The following is a 13,948-nucleotide window of genomic DNA, read 5'->3' on the forward strand; positions in this document are numbered from 1 at the left end:
ATTAGGATCATTGTAGAGGAAGCCCTTCCTGCTTTGAGAGAGAAATATTTCATTGAGTGTAATTTGTGAAGCCTTTTAATGGCATGAAGAGCAGATTTGCATTGAATATTCCAGTTCATATTCCCTTTTAGGAACAGTGGATTTTGCACAGCATGGCTCAGAAGTTGCAGACAGCTCCCGTGGTGGCAGTCTCCTAAAATTCTAAGCACTTGCTAACACAATTAGTGGTTTGTTATGGAAACTGAGGACACTTCCAATAAACCCAGGATCCCTTCTACATTTTCCTTGTCTTTTAAATATTTTATAATTTCCTGAGCTTACTAATATTTATACTTGAACATTGAGGAAATTCCTTGCCTCTAGGAACAGCAACTTTGGAAAGTGCTTTTGGATGGTTTTTTTTTTTGGTTGTGGCATCTCTGAAAACCTGGACTCTATGTTCCTTTGTTAAACCTTGGGTAACCTGCTAGCCCTTAAATCTCTGATTTTTGGAGGCTGAGTGGGTAGGCCAGGAACGACTCATGCTAAGCATGCTGACTATAATAACGTTTCCACTGATGCCAGGCATTGTTGGAACACACCTCCAGCTGGGGAACCTGTACAGAATCACTGATTTTGGAGACTGAGGAGGGACCTCAAGGATTTACATTCTGCATCCTTAAAGCAGACTCAACTCTGACTTCAGAGCTGATTCCTCAGGGCTTTGTCCGGTGGAATCTTGAAAATTTGCAATGGCAGAGATTTTGCAGCACCTCAGGATAACCCAGTCCAATGCTTAATTATTTCTGTAGGGAATTTCCTTTTTCCTTATATCCACTGCTGTTTCAGCTCCCATTTGTTCTTGTTGCCCTCCCACTGCACCTCGGTAAAGAGCTCAGCTGGGTGGCAGTGGCTTCTCTTGGGTCTTCAGGTTTTCCTCTCTTCTCCAGGCTGAACAAGCCCACTTCCTTCAGCCAGGAAACCTTCTCTTGAATCAGTTGTCCCGTTTTCATTCCCCTCCCTGGACACGCTTCAGTTTATCTTTATTCTTTCTTGAATGGAGGGGCTCAAAGTCATCTGGGCCTCATGTTCCAGATGTGTTCTGGGGAGTGCTGAGTAAAGAGGAACATCCTTTGAGCATCTGGCTGAGCCTCTGATGGTGCAGCCCACTGTGCTGGTGACTCCGTGAGTGTTGACTTGTTATGCTTTGTGTCCTTTTTCTGGGTGTGGAAATGCTTCAGGAATGTGTTGCAGAATGCTCTCTGTGTGTTTCTGGAAGAATATTGGTACTTTTCTTCTTTTGTCTTGCCCACTAGCAGTTAAATAATTGACTGTAAAAATGTTTAATTTTTATTGTCACCAGGGACTGAGGACATTTTTTTTTTTTTTAAATAAATTCCCAATGGAAGTTACTAGGAACTCTTTTAGTCTGGTATTTTCATAGACATAGTTTGTAACAGTCACTAGGCAGTCTTGTAGATCTCTGGCTTGGGCCTGAATTTAACATTTACTCTGTTCAGAATCTGTAATCCAGATACAGAATTATTTGCCAGACATAAAGGTACAGCTTGTGAGTGAGTGAGGGAAAGCGTGGTGTTACCACACACAGCTCTAATGAGGAGCTGCTGAAGAGAGGGAAAGGCAAAGAATCCGAGGAGGAGTTTCACCCTACAGCTGCTGTCTGATTGTTGCATTGTTGTAGGTCACTCTAAAGGAGTGAATTTCCTTTGGAAGAGAAGTGGTGGATAAATGCTGGATTTCAAATGCTGTGTTACCATCAGGGCACTCTGCACTGCCAGTCTTTATATTCAAGTTTACTTTCAAGGTTTATGGGCCATATATGGCTGATGTGTGCCAGAACAGATCTCTGCAACGACCTGCAACTATTGTGTAATGCAACCATCACATGCCTGGTATTGAATGTTTTGTTGTGCTTCTCTTCATAAGATCTTAAATCTCTCTGTGTAAGTAGCAATGTGGAAAGTTGCAAGGCTTGCTTAGATGTTTATATATGCTACTGCCTTAGATACTGGCAAAGAAAAGTCAGAATAGCGAAATCAGGAAGAAGAATAAGTTCACAGCAGTTTTCTTGGGAAACGTAAAGATTTTGCCTCTTCCTTTTGCATCAGCATTCCTGCTATTTTTTCCTGTTGTCTGTCTTTTGTTTAATTTACTAGTATTGTAGCTTGTTGTAATATGAGGCTATAACCATGGTAACTGCAATAGTTTTGCATTCCCTCTAATAGAAGACACTTGTTCAAACCACTCACTACATCTGATAACATAAAGACAATGCTCTGACCTGAGTTTGCCTTTAGCAACCAGGGTATGTGCACATATGTTACAGCTCTGGCTTGTAGAAACAGTACCATTGGTGATCTGAAAATACAGCTTGAGAGAATTTTGTCTGCACTGTTTGACAAACAAATTCACTGTAAAAGCAGAAGAGACACTACTTCTGTCGTGGCTACAAGTGAACTTCTTTCTAACCAAGGTTTTAAAGTCCCTTTTGCCATTACTTATGGCTGCTTTAATCATATTTTCTATGTCAACCTAGGATTTGGTAAAATCTCAGCATTTGGAGCATTTCTTTACTATGGGCTGTATAGAGCATGTGTTCATTTTAAACAACTGTTTTTAGTAGCCCATGTGTTCTGTCTCCCTGAACAATTAAATGCAGTCAAAATTGGAAGCATACTTTGTATCAAACATTGGTATGATTTCAGATTTTGGTCTTTTTTTTTTTTTTTTTTTTTTTTTTTTTTTTTTTTTTTTTTTTTTTTTTTTTTTTTTGCTTTGCTCTGTGGTACGTCTTTTGGGTTCATTTGCATTTATCTCCTGAGCAAATAAATGGAACAAAAATCATTGGCTTACAACATGGGGATTTCACTAATGATTCTAACTTTCTGATAAACAGCAGTTAAAATTGGTTGGGTTTGGGGGTTTTTTTTTAATATCTAGAAAATTATTGATCACCTGATCAGCTTGCTGTAGAGGCATTTGTACATCTTGACTCAGGAGTTTAGCTTGAAACATCTGCTTCTATGTAACTGTGAAATTAGTAGCTGACTAAACACTTTCACTGCCAAGTACTGCTCGAATTGTGGTGCATCATGGCATGATGGCGAAGTGATCCTGTTCTGGTTTTAATTCAGGTCCTGCTATGCAACAATATTAGCACTTTTTGGCCTATGGGAGAGCAATTTGCTTTTTCTCTTCCTTCTGGGTATACAGCAAGATTTCAGATACTGCAGGCATTTGTACTCCCACTAGCAGAGCTGAAGATTAAGGAGTTGATCCAACTCATATTGGAATCAATTTCTAGTGGAGTTTATTGAGCTCTTGCAAATGTATAAAATGAAAGATCCTGTTCACTGGAGCCCATCTGTGCAGTCCAGAATTGACTTCTGGAGCTTTGCATACTGGGCTGATGGGATTCATCAATTAGTTTACTCCTAACTTGCTTTTAAATCACTACAAAATTGCAGACAGCATCCTGCAGTTTCCGTGCAAAACACTTCAGTAGGCTGGTTGCATATGGCCATTTGAACACTTCCAGGGATTTTTAGCTTTCCTGTCACAGTCTTATATAATTGTTAAAAAAAAAATCTGATTTCAGGTTATTCCACTATTGTAATTCAGATTATAAATCAGTTTACTCTTTCCCTAAAACGAGTTCTTCTTTCAATGTCCTTGTAAATGAATTCATGGAGTTATGTGCAAGACCTACTATAAGGGACTTTAATGTCTTCAATAGTGGATATTTTTCACAGTGTGTGCTGTGATGTTTATGATCTCTCAGTCCAGGTTTCAGTGGGTGAAAGTCTTGCTGCCTTGTCAGTTCTCAGCAGTAAGATAAGCAGTGGAGCCAGGATTTTGCCTCAAAGACTTGGGTGGGAATTTGCTAAAATCTACTAAAACCTTAGTAGGTCACTTAACTTACATCCTTCTTGATACAAAGGAATATCACTTGACAGTGATTAATATTAATTCAGTTTGGTGAATGTTTACTCACTTGAGTCATCCCAGTAAAAATCTGCTGGCTCAGACCGTACATCACCGCTGTAGTACTTGAGCGTGGTTGCGTAGAGCTCTGCAGGATCTTTTTACCACAATGATGATAGTACAGTATATTGTGAAAGTAATTGTAATGTGCAGTATATAATTACATGTAATGTATAATTATTTCATAATAGAGAATTGTAGTAAGTATTGCAAAGGTAATTAAAATGTTGTTCACTTTTATATTTTTAAATTCCCCGTTATCACCTTTCTTTGACTTATAAACTAAGAAAAGTTAATTGTTCTCTAACATAGTATTAAAATGTAGTCTTACTTTATTCTTCATTTTGTTTTGTTTCCAGGTGGAGGCGTAGCTGTTGGAACCCTTCTTCTTATTGGTTAGTATAGAATATATAGATACTTAAAGCCATATTCTGAAGCGTTTCACTCTTTAATGTATTCATTAAACAGCCTCTCTTTACACTGTTTTTTGAAGTCAGACTTTAAGAAAGTATAACTCTCAGATTCTTTCACTTTGTGTAGCCTTCAGAATGGACTGTTGTCTATCTCAAGGTGTACTGGAGGTGAATCAAAACCTTAATTTTAGACAGGCTTGAGCACACATGAAGGATACCCCAGAATTCTGTTTGAAAACAGGGCGTTTAGCACATTTCAGGACTTACTAGCAAAGTAGACAAATTAGTTAAGATTTTGTGAAGTGCTGTTAGGTTCAAACTGTGTATCATGAAAAAGGGGTTTGTTTAACTTTGGCTATCTGAGGAAGACATCCAGTGCAGAACCTTTCAATCTTTTGGTTGCCAGAATCAGCTGAGAGCAAGGTGATGGAAGCCTGCTTTCTGTCAATGTGTGGATGAGGCACACCGAGATGATTAAACAGGTTACGCCAGAATTCCCTTTACAGACCACAGTGCAACTCTCTGGGACCATGTCTCCATTGCAGCTGAGATGTCCAGCCTTCTTTTCTGTTTGATTGAGTTGACGCAAAACCAGAAAAATTAAGAATTCTTTTGTTAATTTCCACCTTGAAGGGGCACTTGAATCTCATGACTCTCATAACTGAGAACAGATTTCAGCCTTGCCGAGGGTCAAAGCAGACTGGCACATGACTGGGTGATTTGGGTGGTTTCAAAGAAGTTGTGCCTGTAGTGTTTTAAGAGTCTGTTTGTCTCTAGTGATAGAAACCAATAGAAGCTTTTAAGAGTGTGGCTTTTCAGCCTTGAGACAGACTTAATCAGTAATTTTCATTCATCTTCTAAAAGGGATGAAAACATTGTGGTCCCAATATTTTATCTGTGTTTACTTTACCTGTGGAAAGACAACCATTGCTTGGGGAACTGAATTTGTATCTAGAATTTTGGTTGCATATTTTGAATTGTTACAATTCAAAAAATTGGTCTTAACACTAAAGAACCGAACAGTGAGATTTGGGGAAAATTTATTTGAAATCTCTTTTAGCCATTATTGGAATTACAGCATGTTACTTTTTGTTGGTATAGGGCTCATGTAACCTGCACTAGAGACTAAATAAAATTTTCTGTTTGCCAGTGAGCAATGTAATTGCTCTCATTCTGGCTTGTTATTTCCAGTTGTTAATGTGTCACTGGGTTTTAGAAAAATGTTGATTTTTACAAAAAGTATATAAATTTATTTATGGTGTGGTTCAGATTAAATAATTTGAATAGTTGCTTGCCAGAAAAAATAACCGATGTTACCTAATTCTAACCATTTTCAGTTTGAGAAGAGCTGCTATCTTGCTGTGGTAAAGGAAGAAGAAAAAAAAAAACAAAAACAACCTATTATAATTTACATAAATCAGAGATTGTGAGGCTAGATTAATTTTGTCTTTCCATTACAGTATTCACTACTCCTTCCAGTAGACAGAGTGGGTGGAATCCAATGAACCTGATAGCAGGAAAATTGTCATTAATTGAAAGAAGTAGTGCAGCATTTCACCACAGGGTGTTGTGGATGTGGAGAACAGTCATGTGGATGCTGATGGTTCGATGGAAGATTGTTCTTGAAAGGATTTTTACCTGAACTTTGTTTCCTCTGAGTACATATCTGGCCATACTCAGCGGTAGGTTTAATTTGCTTATCCCCTATGTCGGTTGTGTACTTGCAGATACCCAAATGAAAATTTCTCTTTTAGATCTGGGAACTATTTTTTTTCCCAAATGAGGCTTACCATATGTTATTTTGAAACATATAATTATATACAAAAAGTCTTAAAGCAGGAACTATATTTATTCATGACTCATTAGTCTAAAAATTTTGAGACTAATTTTTAAAGTTGGTGCGGATAACATTGTAATGGCATTGTTAGATTATCCTGTCAACATACCAAGAAATTCTGTCATGAGATTAGTCTAGGCAAGCTTAATATCATCAGGATTGAAGCTGTCAGTGATAAACCTCCTAGGAAGATCTTTCTGTGTTGTACTCCAAGTGTTATAAAAAGGTTAAATTCTTCCTCCTTCCTTCAACAGTCTCTAAGGCGAGAATAAATTACATTACTTTTAGCTTAGCTCCCTTTGCAAATTAAATGCTCATCTTCATTATTTGATGCATTATCTTGGTTAATTTAACCAAATAATAGTAGATTTCAGGGTATTAAAATATTTATTTTAACTGTTGTGTTCTGAAGATGTAGCAATGGCACAGGTTACTTGATAAGACTGTAAAATACTGTTTAAAATATAAGTGTACAAGTTTTTTAACTCAATTCATAATAAAGAGCACTGTGATTTTCAGTTGAACTTAATTCCATCATATATTCTTTTGACAGTGTTTTAATTATATGAAAATTAGAGAGTCGAAGCACATGGTATTCTCATGGAAGACCCTACCTACCAGAGCAGCTTGAAACTTCCTGGGGTTTGTTCCTCTAACAAGAATTGGGATTTTAACTAGTACTTTAGTTTAAAAAAAATCTTACAGTATTGGCTTTCTAAGAAGCATTCTGATGTGGAACCCCATCAAAGCAGCTTGTTCAGTATTATTGTGAGACCACAAGTTTGTGATTTTATCTGAACCTGCTGCAGAAGATCAGCTTCCCAGAAGAGTCTCCCTTTTCAAAACAAACAAGTAGAATAAGCTCACTCCTTCCTCTCTCCGCTCCAATGTACTTCAAGCTGTTGCATGTGTGTTTTTGCCAGCCCAGGAGGAGTTTGCAGGAGGATGTTATTTTGTTTTTAAATGTAAGCTTTGTTTATATAACACCTTCTGCATAGTGAGCTACAGCACCCTCACTAGGTGTGTCCTGGGCACCCTGTAAGAACCTATTCTTGCTTACCTTTAAAAGCCCTAGTTTTGACAAATTCACCGACAGCTAAACATTTTAAAGATTATCGGTAGGAGGGGTTTTGTTGGTAGCTGAGGTCAGTTATTAAACGTTAAAGTTGTCTGGTGGGAAACAGGTCTATACTTGTACATTCCAAGCCTTGAAGCAATTTCAGCTACTTTCATTAGCTACTATTATTTTTGTTAGGCATGTTATTTAACCTGACTGGTAAGAGCCCTCTTCACTTGTCAATATAATTGAATTTATCATCTTTTTAAAGCTGAAAAAGATTATCTCAAGAGAGGTACAAAATGGTGATTTGCTACATATAATTCAACAAAATACCAGTTAGCAGAATTCACCTTCCTGAAGTATGGCCAAATGCCAAAAATTGTAACTTATATGTTTGACAACTCTGGTTTGGCATGTGCTAATTAAATGCAAGTGACACAAAGTATATCCCCTCAAGCTTAGTAAATGTGGACATTAAAAAAGTATCTTTTAAATGGAATTTCAGATTATTAAAATAATCTCATTTTATAACCTGCAGCTATTTAGAGAGATGTTTCATATCTAGAGAAAGACACACCTTAGGTCACAGGACCACAATGTAGACCCATCTACCTGGTAAAAAAATTATCAATTCTGATAGGCTGTGACAGGCTTTTGGCAGCTTTAGGGCAACCTGTCTAGACTTTGTAGAGAAAAAAAAAAGATATGCCATCTGCACATTACATTGTTGCAGGCTTATTCTTTCCTCTTACAGATCTCATACTTTTAAGCAATTATACTACAAATGACCACTGGAGTTTTTCAAAGACCTTCATGCTGTTTAATATAGTGAAGTTTGAAAGTCAAGTATTATAAATACAGTATTTATAGATATGATATTTGTTACCTTACAATGGATTTTGTTCCTGACTTTTTATTCCTCTTCCAGTTCTAGTGCTTATTCTTCATCTCTCTCTTGGAACATGAATGCCTCTGTGCAGAGGGAGTTTTTCCTTAAAGTCACATGGTTACATATCAATTTCTATAATTAGATTTGTTTCCTTAATTTTTAAATAAATTGTGTTTTTGCAGTGCCTCGTGCAAATCTGCTCCCTTCTGTTTTCTGTGCCCTAGAGAGAAGCCTTAAGATTCTATACCTAATTCTACGACCCACAAATTCCTTTGAGTAGTAGCTGCAGACAGTGCGCAAAGGTGTCGAGAATGTCCCTTCTATATTTGATGGTCTATACAGTGCAGTGCTGAAAAGACCCATAAATAGGAATTGGTCTTTATCCTTAGTGTTCAGCAAGGTTATATGTTGGAATTCACTGCGCTCATAGTGACAATACTGCTCTTTCTCCATGACTGTTTCAGCCATGAAAGCACACTCATCTGGAAAGAGACCAATGGATAGCCATCACAATAGACTATTTTATTTATGTCCTTATCTGTAGGATCAGAAGAGCTTTTGTCCTGGAGACAATATGCATAACTTCTAGGTAAATAATCTCTTTTCCTTGTATGGTTTCACGCTTCGCTAATTACTCACCTGCTACTTAGCTGGAGAACACTCTTTGTTCCAAAAGAATCGGAGAAAGCTCCACAGTGCCTTGTGACTTGCAGTGACTGGACCCAGAAAAGAGGCTGCAGCTGCAAGAGTCTTATTTGTTTTTGTGCCTTAGTAGCTGGAAGTGAAGTTCACAATGAAGGCTGCTGAGGGGGCAGCTCTTTAGTGTGGAGGCTGAGACTAAAGATTTGGGCCAGGCTTGTCTAAACTGTTGACTGAAATGGTCTGAAGTGTCAGTTCCTACAAGTACTGAGTGAAGGTAGATCTTTTGGATGTGGAGGAGTTTGGAAACATAAAAGTAACAGTTGAAAATTCATCCTAGCCATTCAAATGCTAAGTCCAAGCATTATCAGAGAAATATTTCATTCTGGGATTCTATGAAAGTAATCAGTGAGCTGCTGAAGTACCTGTGCTAAATGATTTGTTTGTTTATTTACAAGAAGAAAGCTGTACTCCCTTGGTTTTGAATAGTAACTATTGAAACCAAGGTACAATGGATGCTATCAGAAAAGCCCCATATGGATGCACTTTAGATCTTTTGAATACCACGAAAGTTTAGTGACCTAGAAATGAATCAATAAAAAGCATCCTCTATCTGACAAATTGAAGAACTGAGGATTCTTACAGATGCGTTGACTTTAACAATTCCAGATACACTGTTTGTAAAGGCTTTCTGAGACACATCTAATCCTTAGAGTACTGTAGGAGACTATGAGGTGGTTTATATTTAGATCACTCTCCAGTTCTTAATTTACTTTTTTTACTGTAAGTTTACTCTTATGAAAATCAATTGACGAAAGGAAAGGCTTATGTTAAAATTATGTGTCCTTACACTGAATGTGTTTTTAATTTGCTAACTTGAACATTCCTTGTTGGTTTCCAAAATATGTTTAGGAAGGGTATGGCAGTGTAAGAACCTCTCTAGCCCTGTTATATTACAAATAAATCAGTGAGTCAACAAAATTAATTATTATCTTTGATAAGTCAGTTAAAAGGTTTATATCCCTGTTCTTTGTGGCTTTATTTCTACAACATGTTTTAACATTTCAGCATTTCAAATAAAATTTGAGAAAAATCCTTTTTAATTATTACAGCCGTATTTCTTCTTAGCTTAGTTAAATAATCACCAACACAAATTATGATTTCTTGTATTTATCCATGGTTTATGGAGTTTTTATGTTATGTTTGGCACAAAAAATTGAGTATGTTCTTTACTTTCTAAGGAATAATTATCAAAAATGATGATCCAGAAAGACTGTCTATATAGTTGTTACACACAGACTCAAGCCATAAAACACTTGGATAAGTGATGTATTTTCTTATATTCCATTTAATGTCAGTTAAGTACATATCAACTCAGTATATCTGTGCCTCAGATGGTGAAGGGGGTAAACTTTAACCTGTGGATTAAGACTGAGAACCCGAGCTTTTTCATTCAGGAAGGATGATGTAAATGTTACAGCTGGGGATCTTTCCAGAATACCTGACAAGTGTTCTTTTTCCTCTTTTGTTCAAAGGGAGAGAGATGTAACAAAATTGTCTCCCTCCAGTGACATCTGCCGCAGTGATGCAAGTACAGGGGAGCCTTGGTGCCTTCTTCCAGGTACCTCAGACAATTTTAAAAAATGTAGATCTCATGCTGCCACTTTGATTTCTAGAGGTCATTGGTTCTTAAATGGAGAGCTTCTTTGATGGAGATTAACACGCGGAAATCAATATACTGTGAATAATGTATTACTGGTGATAAAGCAACCACAGCATGAATAACTAGAGAGAGCCAATGTTTGAGGGGCAGGAGCTGTCTGTGTTCTGGACTGCAGTTATAAGGGACACAGCATAGGGGTTTTATTTTCCACTTGAAGCAGTTTAAGATTTAAGCAGGCTACAAAGACTGTATTTACAAAACATGACTGTAATACTTCTTCAACACCTTAGGTAGTGTCAGTTCTGCCTTTTGTTTCTGCAGTGGTAGTGTTTCAGTTTTATCTGAGTCATGTGTCCACTTGAGTCTCATATGTGGATCTACATCCTCAATCTCATCACCGAGTTAGTAGGAAGGCAGTTCTTCAGTAACACTATTAATGGCTTTATAAGGATGCAAGAGTAAACTGTATCTAATATTTAATTAAAAGCTCCAAAATCTCAAATAAATTGCAGTTTGTAATTCTTTTGGAAATCCATCCTGATGAAATTTTGACAGGGAGCCCAGTACTGTCACCAGTAAGCTTTTGTCAGTCCTGTGGTCTTTATGATTCAGAGCTGTCCATATTTGTCACAAGACCATTATTTAAAAAAAAAAAAAAAAAAAGAAGAATGTGTTATTGCAAGTACATTGAAGGTTAAGCAGACCTCCTGAGCAGGTCAGCGGTATCAAAGGTAAGTTCTATTAATACAGTCCAAATTCTTAAAATCCTAAGCCTCTACAACAAACTGTAGAGAGGCTAGTACTAGTAGTAAGTGGGTTGTAATTATTGAGTTCCCTTTGGCTTATTTGGATATCCAGTTTCATGTAACTTCCTGTCTTAGTGACTGGATTATGAAACATTTTTCTCTGTTTTGAGCTACTGCTTTAGAGTAACTTCTAGTGACTCTACTATCCCAAATATTGAATTTAAAAATGAAATTTAAAAAAGCAGGAAATAAATTCTGTTTTGCCTAATATCCCGTGGAAGTTGGGGAATATCTCTTGGAGAACTGGGTTTTTTCCAATAGTTTTAAATACTTGTGGTTCGAATTTATTGTTAATCTAAGCACTGAAAGTATCAGTGCATGTGCAAGATATTGGAAGTGTAGCAGTCCAACAATACTTTCCTGTGATTTGTTTCTCAAGTTTCCCCATTGCTATTAGTTTTCTTTTTCCTTTATGGATATACACTTTCCTTCTTGCCTTTTCTCCTTCACCCAATTGACTCATTTGATTCTGGAATATGTCAAAGTTAGAGTTTTTCCTGCTTACTGTTTTTTGCAAGTTGGATATGAATGGCAACTTTGTTTTCTCTTTTTTACATTTCTTTTTTTTCAAATTTTGCTCTTTCATATGTGTAGTTAGGAAATATTTTCCAAGTCACACAAAGAATAGATTGAGTCTTGTCGGTTCTGTATACAGAAATATCTCTCTGTATTTTTCTGCCTCAATATCCCTGTGTGTTGTCTTCCAGCTGCCAGATTAAGAGATGAAAAACTGAAAGCTAACATAGCACGTTTACTTTTCTCCCAAAAGAGCCATAAAAAGCATTAACACTGCTGTTGTTGGTATTTCCTACAAATAAAGAACATCAGAGATGGTTCAGATTTCAGTTGTTATGCACGCATCTACTTCCCATAGCTTGAAGTTATGCGAAGTTTTAATTGTATGAGTCCATTAAGACTTCCTAATTCTGGTAATTTCTGACACTTAACCTGCACCAGGGAAGCTGAAGGAAATGCTGGTCTTTCTGAAGTCAGAGTTTGTATTTTCATTTCAGTGGGCCAGTGTTCACAATGTCTGCTGACAAGTATTGTCTCACTGCTTAAACTGTAAATTCACGAGACTTTTGAATTTGTTCTGATTTTGCTCTGGTTAGGTTTCAAAAACAGCATTGCTAATTGTTTGGTTTCTTCAGTATATCCATTTGTTTTTTGTTGTTTTCCCAACTTCGGAAGAAGTGCAGACATAAGAATGTCTCTATTCTGAATGTTACCTCTGTATAGATTTAGCTTGCCAATATTTTAAGTAAGTTTTAAGCACTAAGAATGTCAATATAACATAGTTCTCCTAAATTAAGGAACCCCTTTCCATTAATTTATAAATTCAGCCATCTTGGTTGATACTTATGGGAAGCCTATTCTAAGGAATACAGCATTCTTGTTGTATCCTATCCATATCTTAGAATCGAATGCCTGATTGAGAACTCTTCCTCTGTCTTGAAAAATTAGAAATACAGTATTTCTAATATCAAGCATTATTTTAAAAGCTTTGGAGTCCTATTTTACCTTTGATTTCTGTTGTACATTACATACTCCAGGAGACAGACCCAAAGAGGCTTTTAACAGTATTGTGAACCTACAGGTGGGCAATTTATCTAACAAAAAAAAAAAATCCAACCATTCTTGTTTTCACAGAGGAGGATAAATACAACCTTTACTCCAATTTGTTGTTCAAGTACTTCCTCGCAGAGGGAATTGTCTGTGGACATGACCTGTTTGTTGCTTCTGCCAAAGAGCATCCTGACAACATTTTGAAGGTAAGTAAGACCCATTGCTTTTCATAAGTAAACCTGTAATCTCTTGATGAATTAAAGGCATTTTGAAGTGTGTAAATTGTGTAGGAACAAATGCATTAATCTTGATGGTTCATAAGAATGTGTTGGGAAGTACACGAGTAGTGACTCTAGCCAGATTTGGGAATTAAATTCAGGTCCCTACCACCCATCTATGGACAATGGAGTGAGATCTTCCCAAGGCCAAATGGGGCTCGGAACCTGTTTGTTCTTTATTTTGGTTATGGATGAAAAGCAGACAGCCTGGCTGGCTTAGTGGAATGGTTTCAGTAAACCCAACTGCTTACAGTTTCCTCCTGCCCAGGAGGAAGAGTAGTTAAACTGCTTCCAGTATGTTGTAGAAACAGTGTACAGTTTGTGTGGATATTTATTGTAGTTTCCTGTAGAAAATAAAAACATCATTTAACATCTTTATGATTTCCTTTACGCTTACATTTCATTCTGACTCTTTTTTTGTGCTAGGGAACATGGTCAGCTTTGCATCAGGTCATACAGAAAGGATCCCTTCAGACTTCCGTGGACTCCCAATCAAACACTGATAGTTTCGGTTATGAGAAAATTACATAAGAGAAAAAGCCTGATCAACAGTGCAAAAATGCTGAAGTGTGGGGATAATCTTACAAAATTTCATTAAATATTTTATGTCTTTCTAAGGCTGCGTTTTCCTAATATCAGAAGTAACATATAATTTACTGATTACTTCTGCATCAAGTGAAGTCTGGCTATTTCTTTAAGTGTCTTCAGAGACTATTTCTGGACAAAATGATTACTCTTCTGTTTTCCTACCTAGGGATGGTAAATTCTATGCCTTACCTACTGAATATTATCTTCAGTATTCAGAAAAAAGTA

At 36.9% G+C, this 13,948-nt stretch overlaps 1 protein-coding gene across 1 annotated transcript in view; it reads left to right on the top strand.

Annotated features, from left to right (window-relative positions):
* The window catches only part of ELP4 (elongator acetyltransferase complex subunit 4), a 135,448-nt gene that overhangs the window by 1,070 nt on the left and 120,430 nt on the right, over positions 1 to 13,948 (top strand). Inside the window, exons 2-3 of the mRNA XM_040068473.2 lie at positions 4,344 to 4,379; positions 12,942 to 13,063. Of these exons, the coding sequence (XP_039924407.1) occupies positions 4,344 to 4,379; positions 12,942 to 13,063 (158 nt within the window). The remainder of the gene's footprint in view (positions 1 to 4,343; positions 4,380 to 12,941; positions 13,064 to 13,948) is intronic.

Source organism: Hirundo rustica, chromosome 6 (assembly GCF_015227805.2).
Source record: "Hirundo rustica isolate bHirRus1 chromosome 6, bHirRus1.pri.v3, whole genome shotgun sequence".
Classification (NCBI taxonomy): domain Eukaryota; kingdom Metazoa; phylum Chordata; class Aves; order Passeriformes; family Hirundinidae; genus Hirundo; species Hirundo rustica.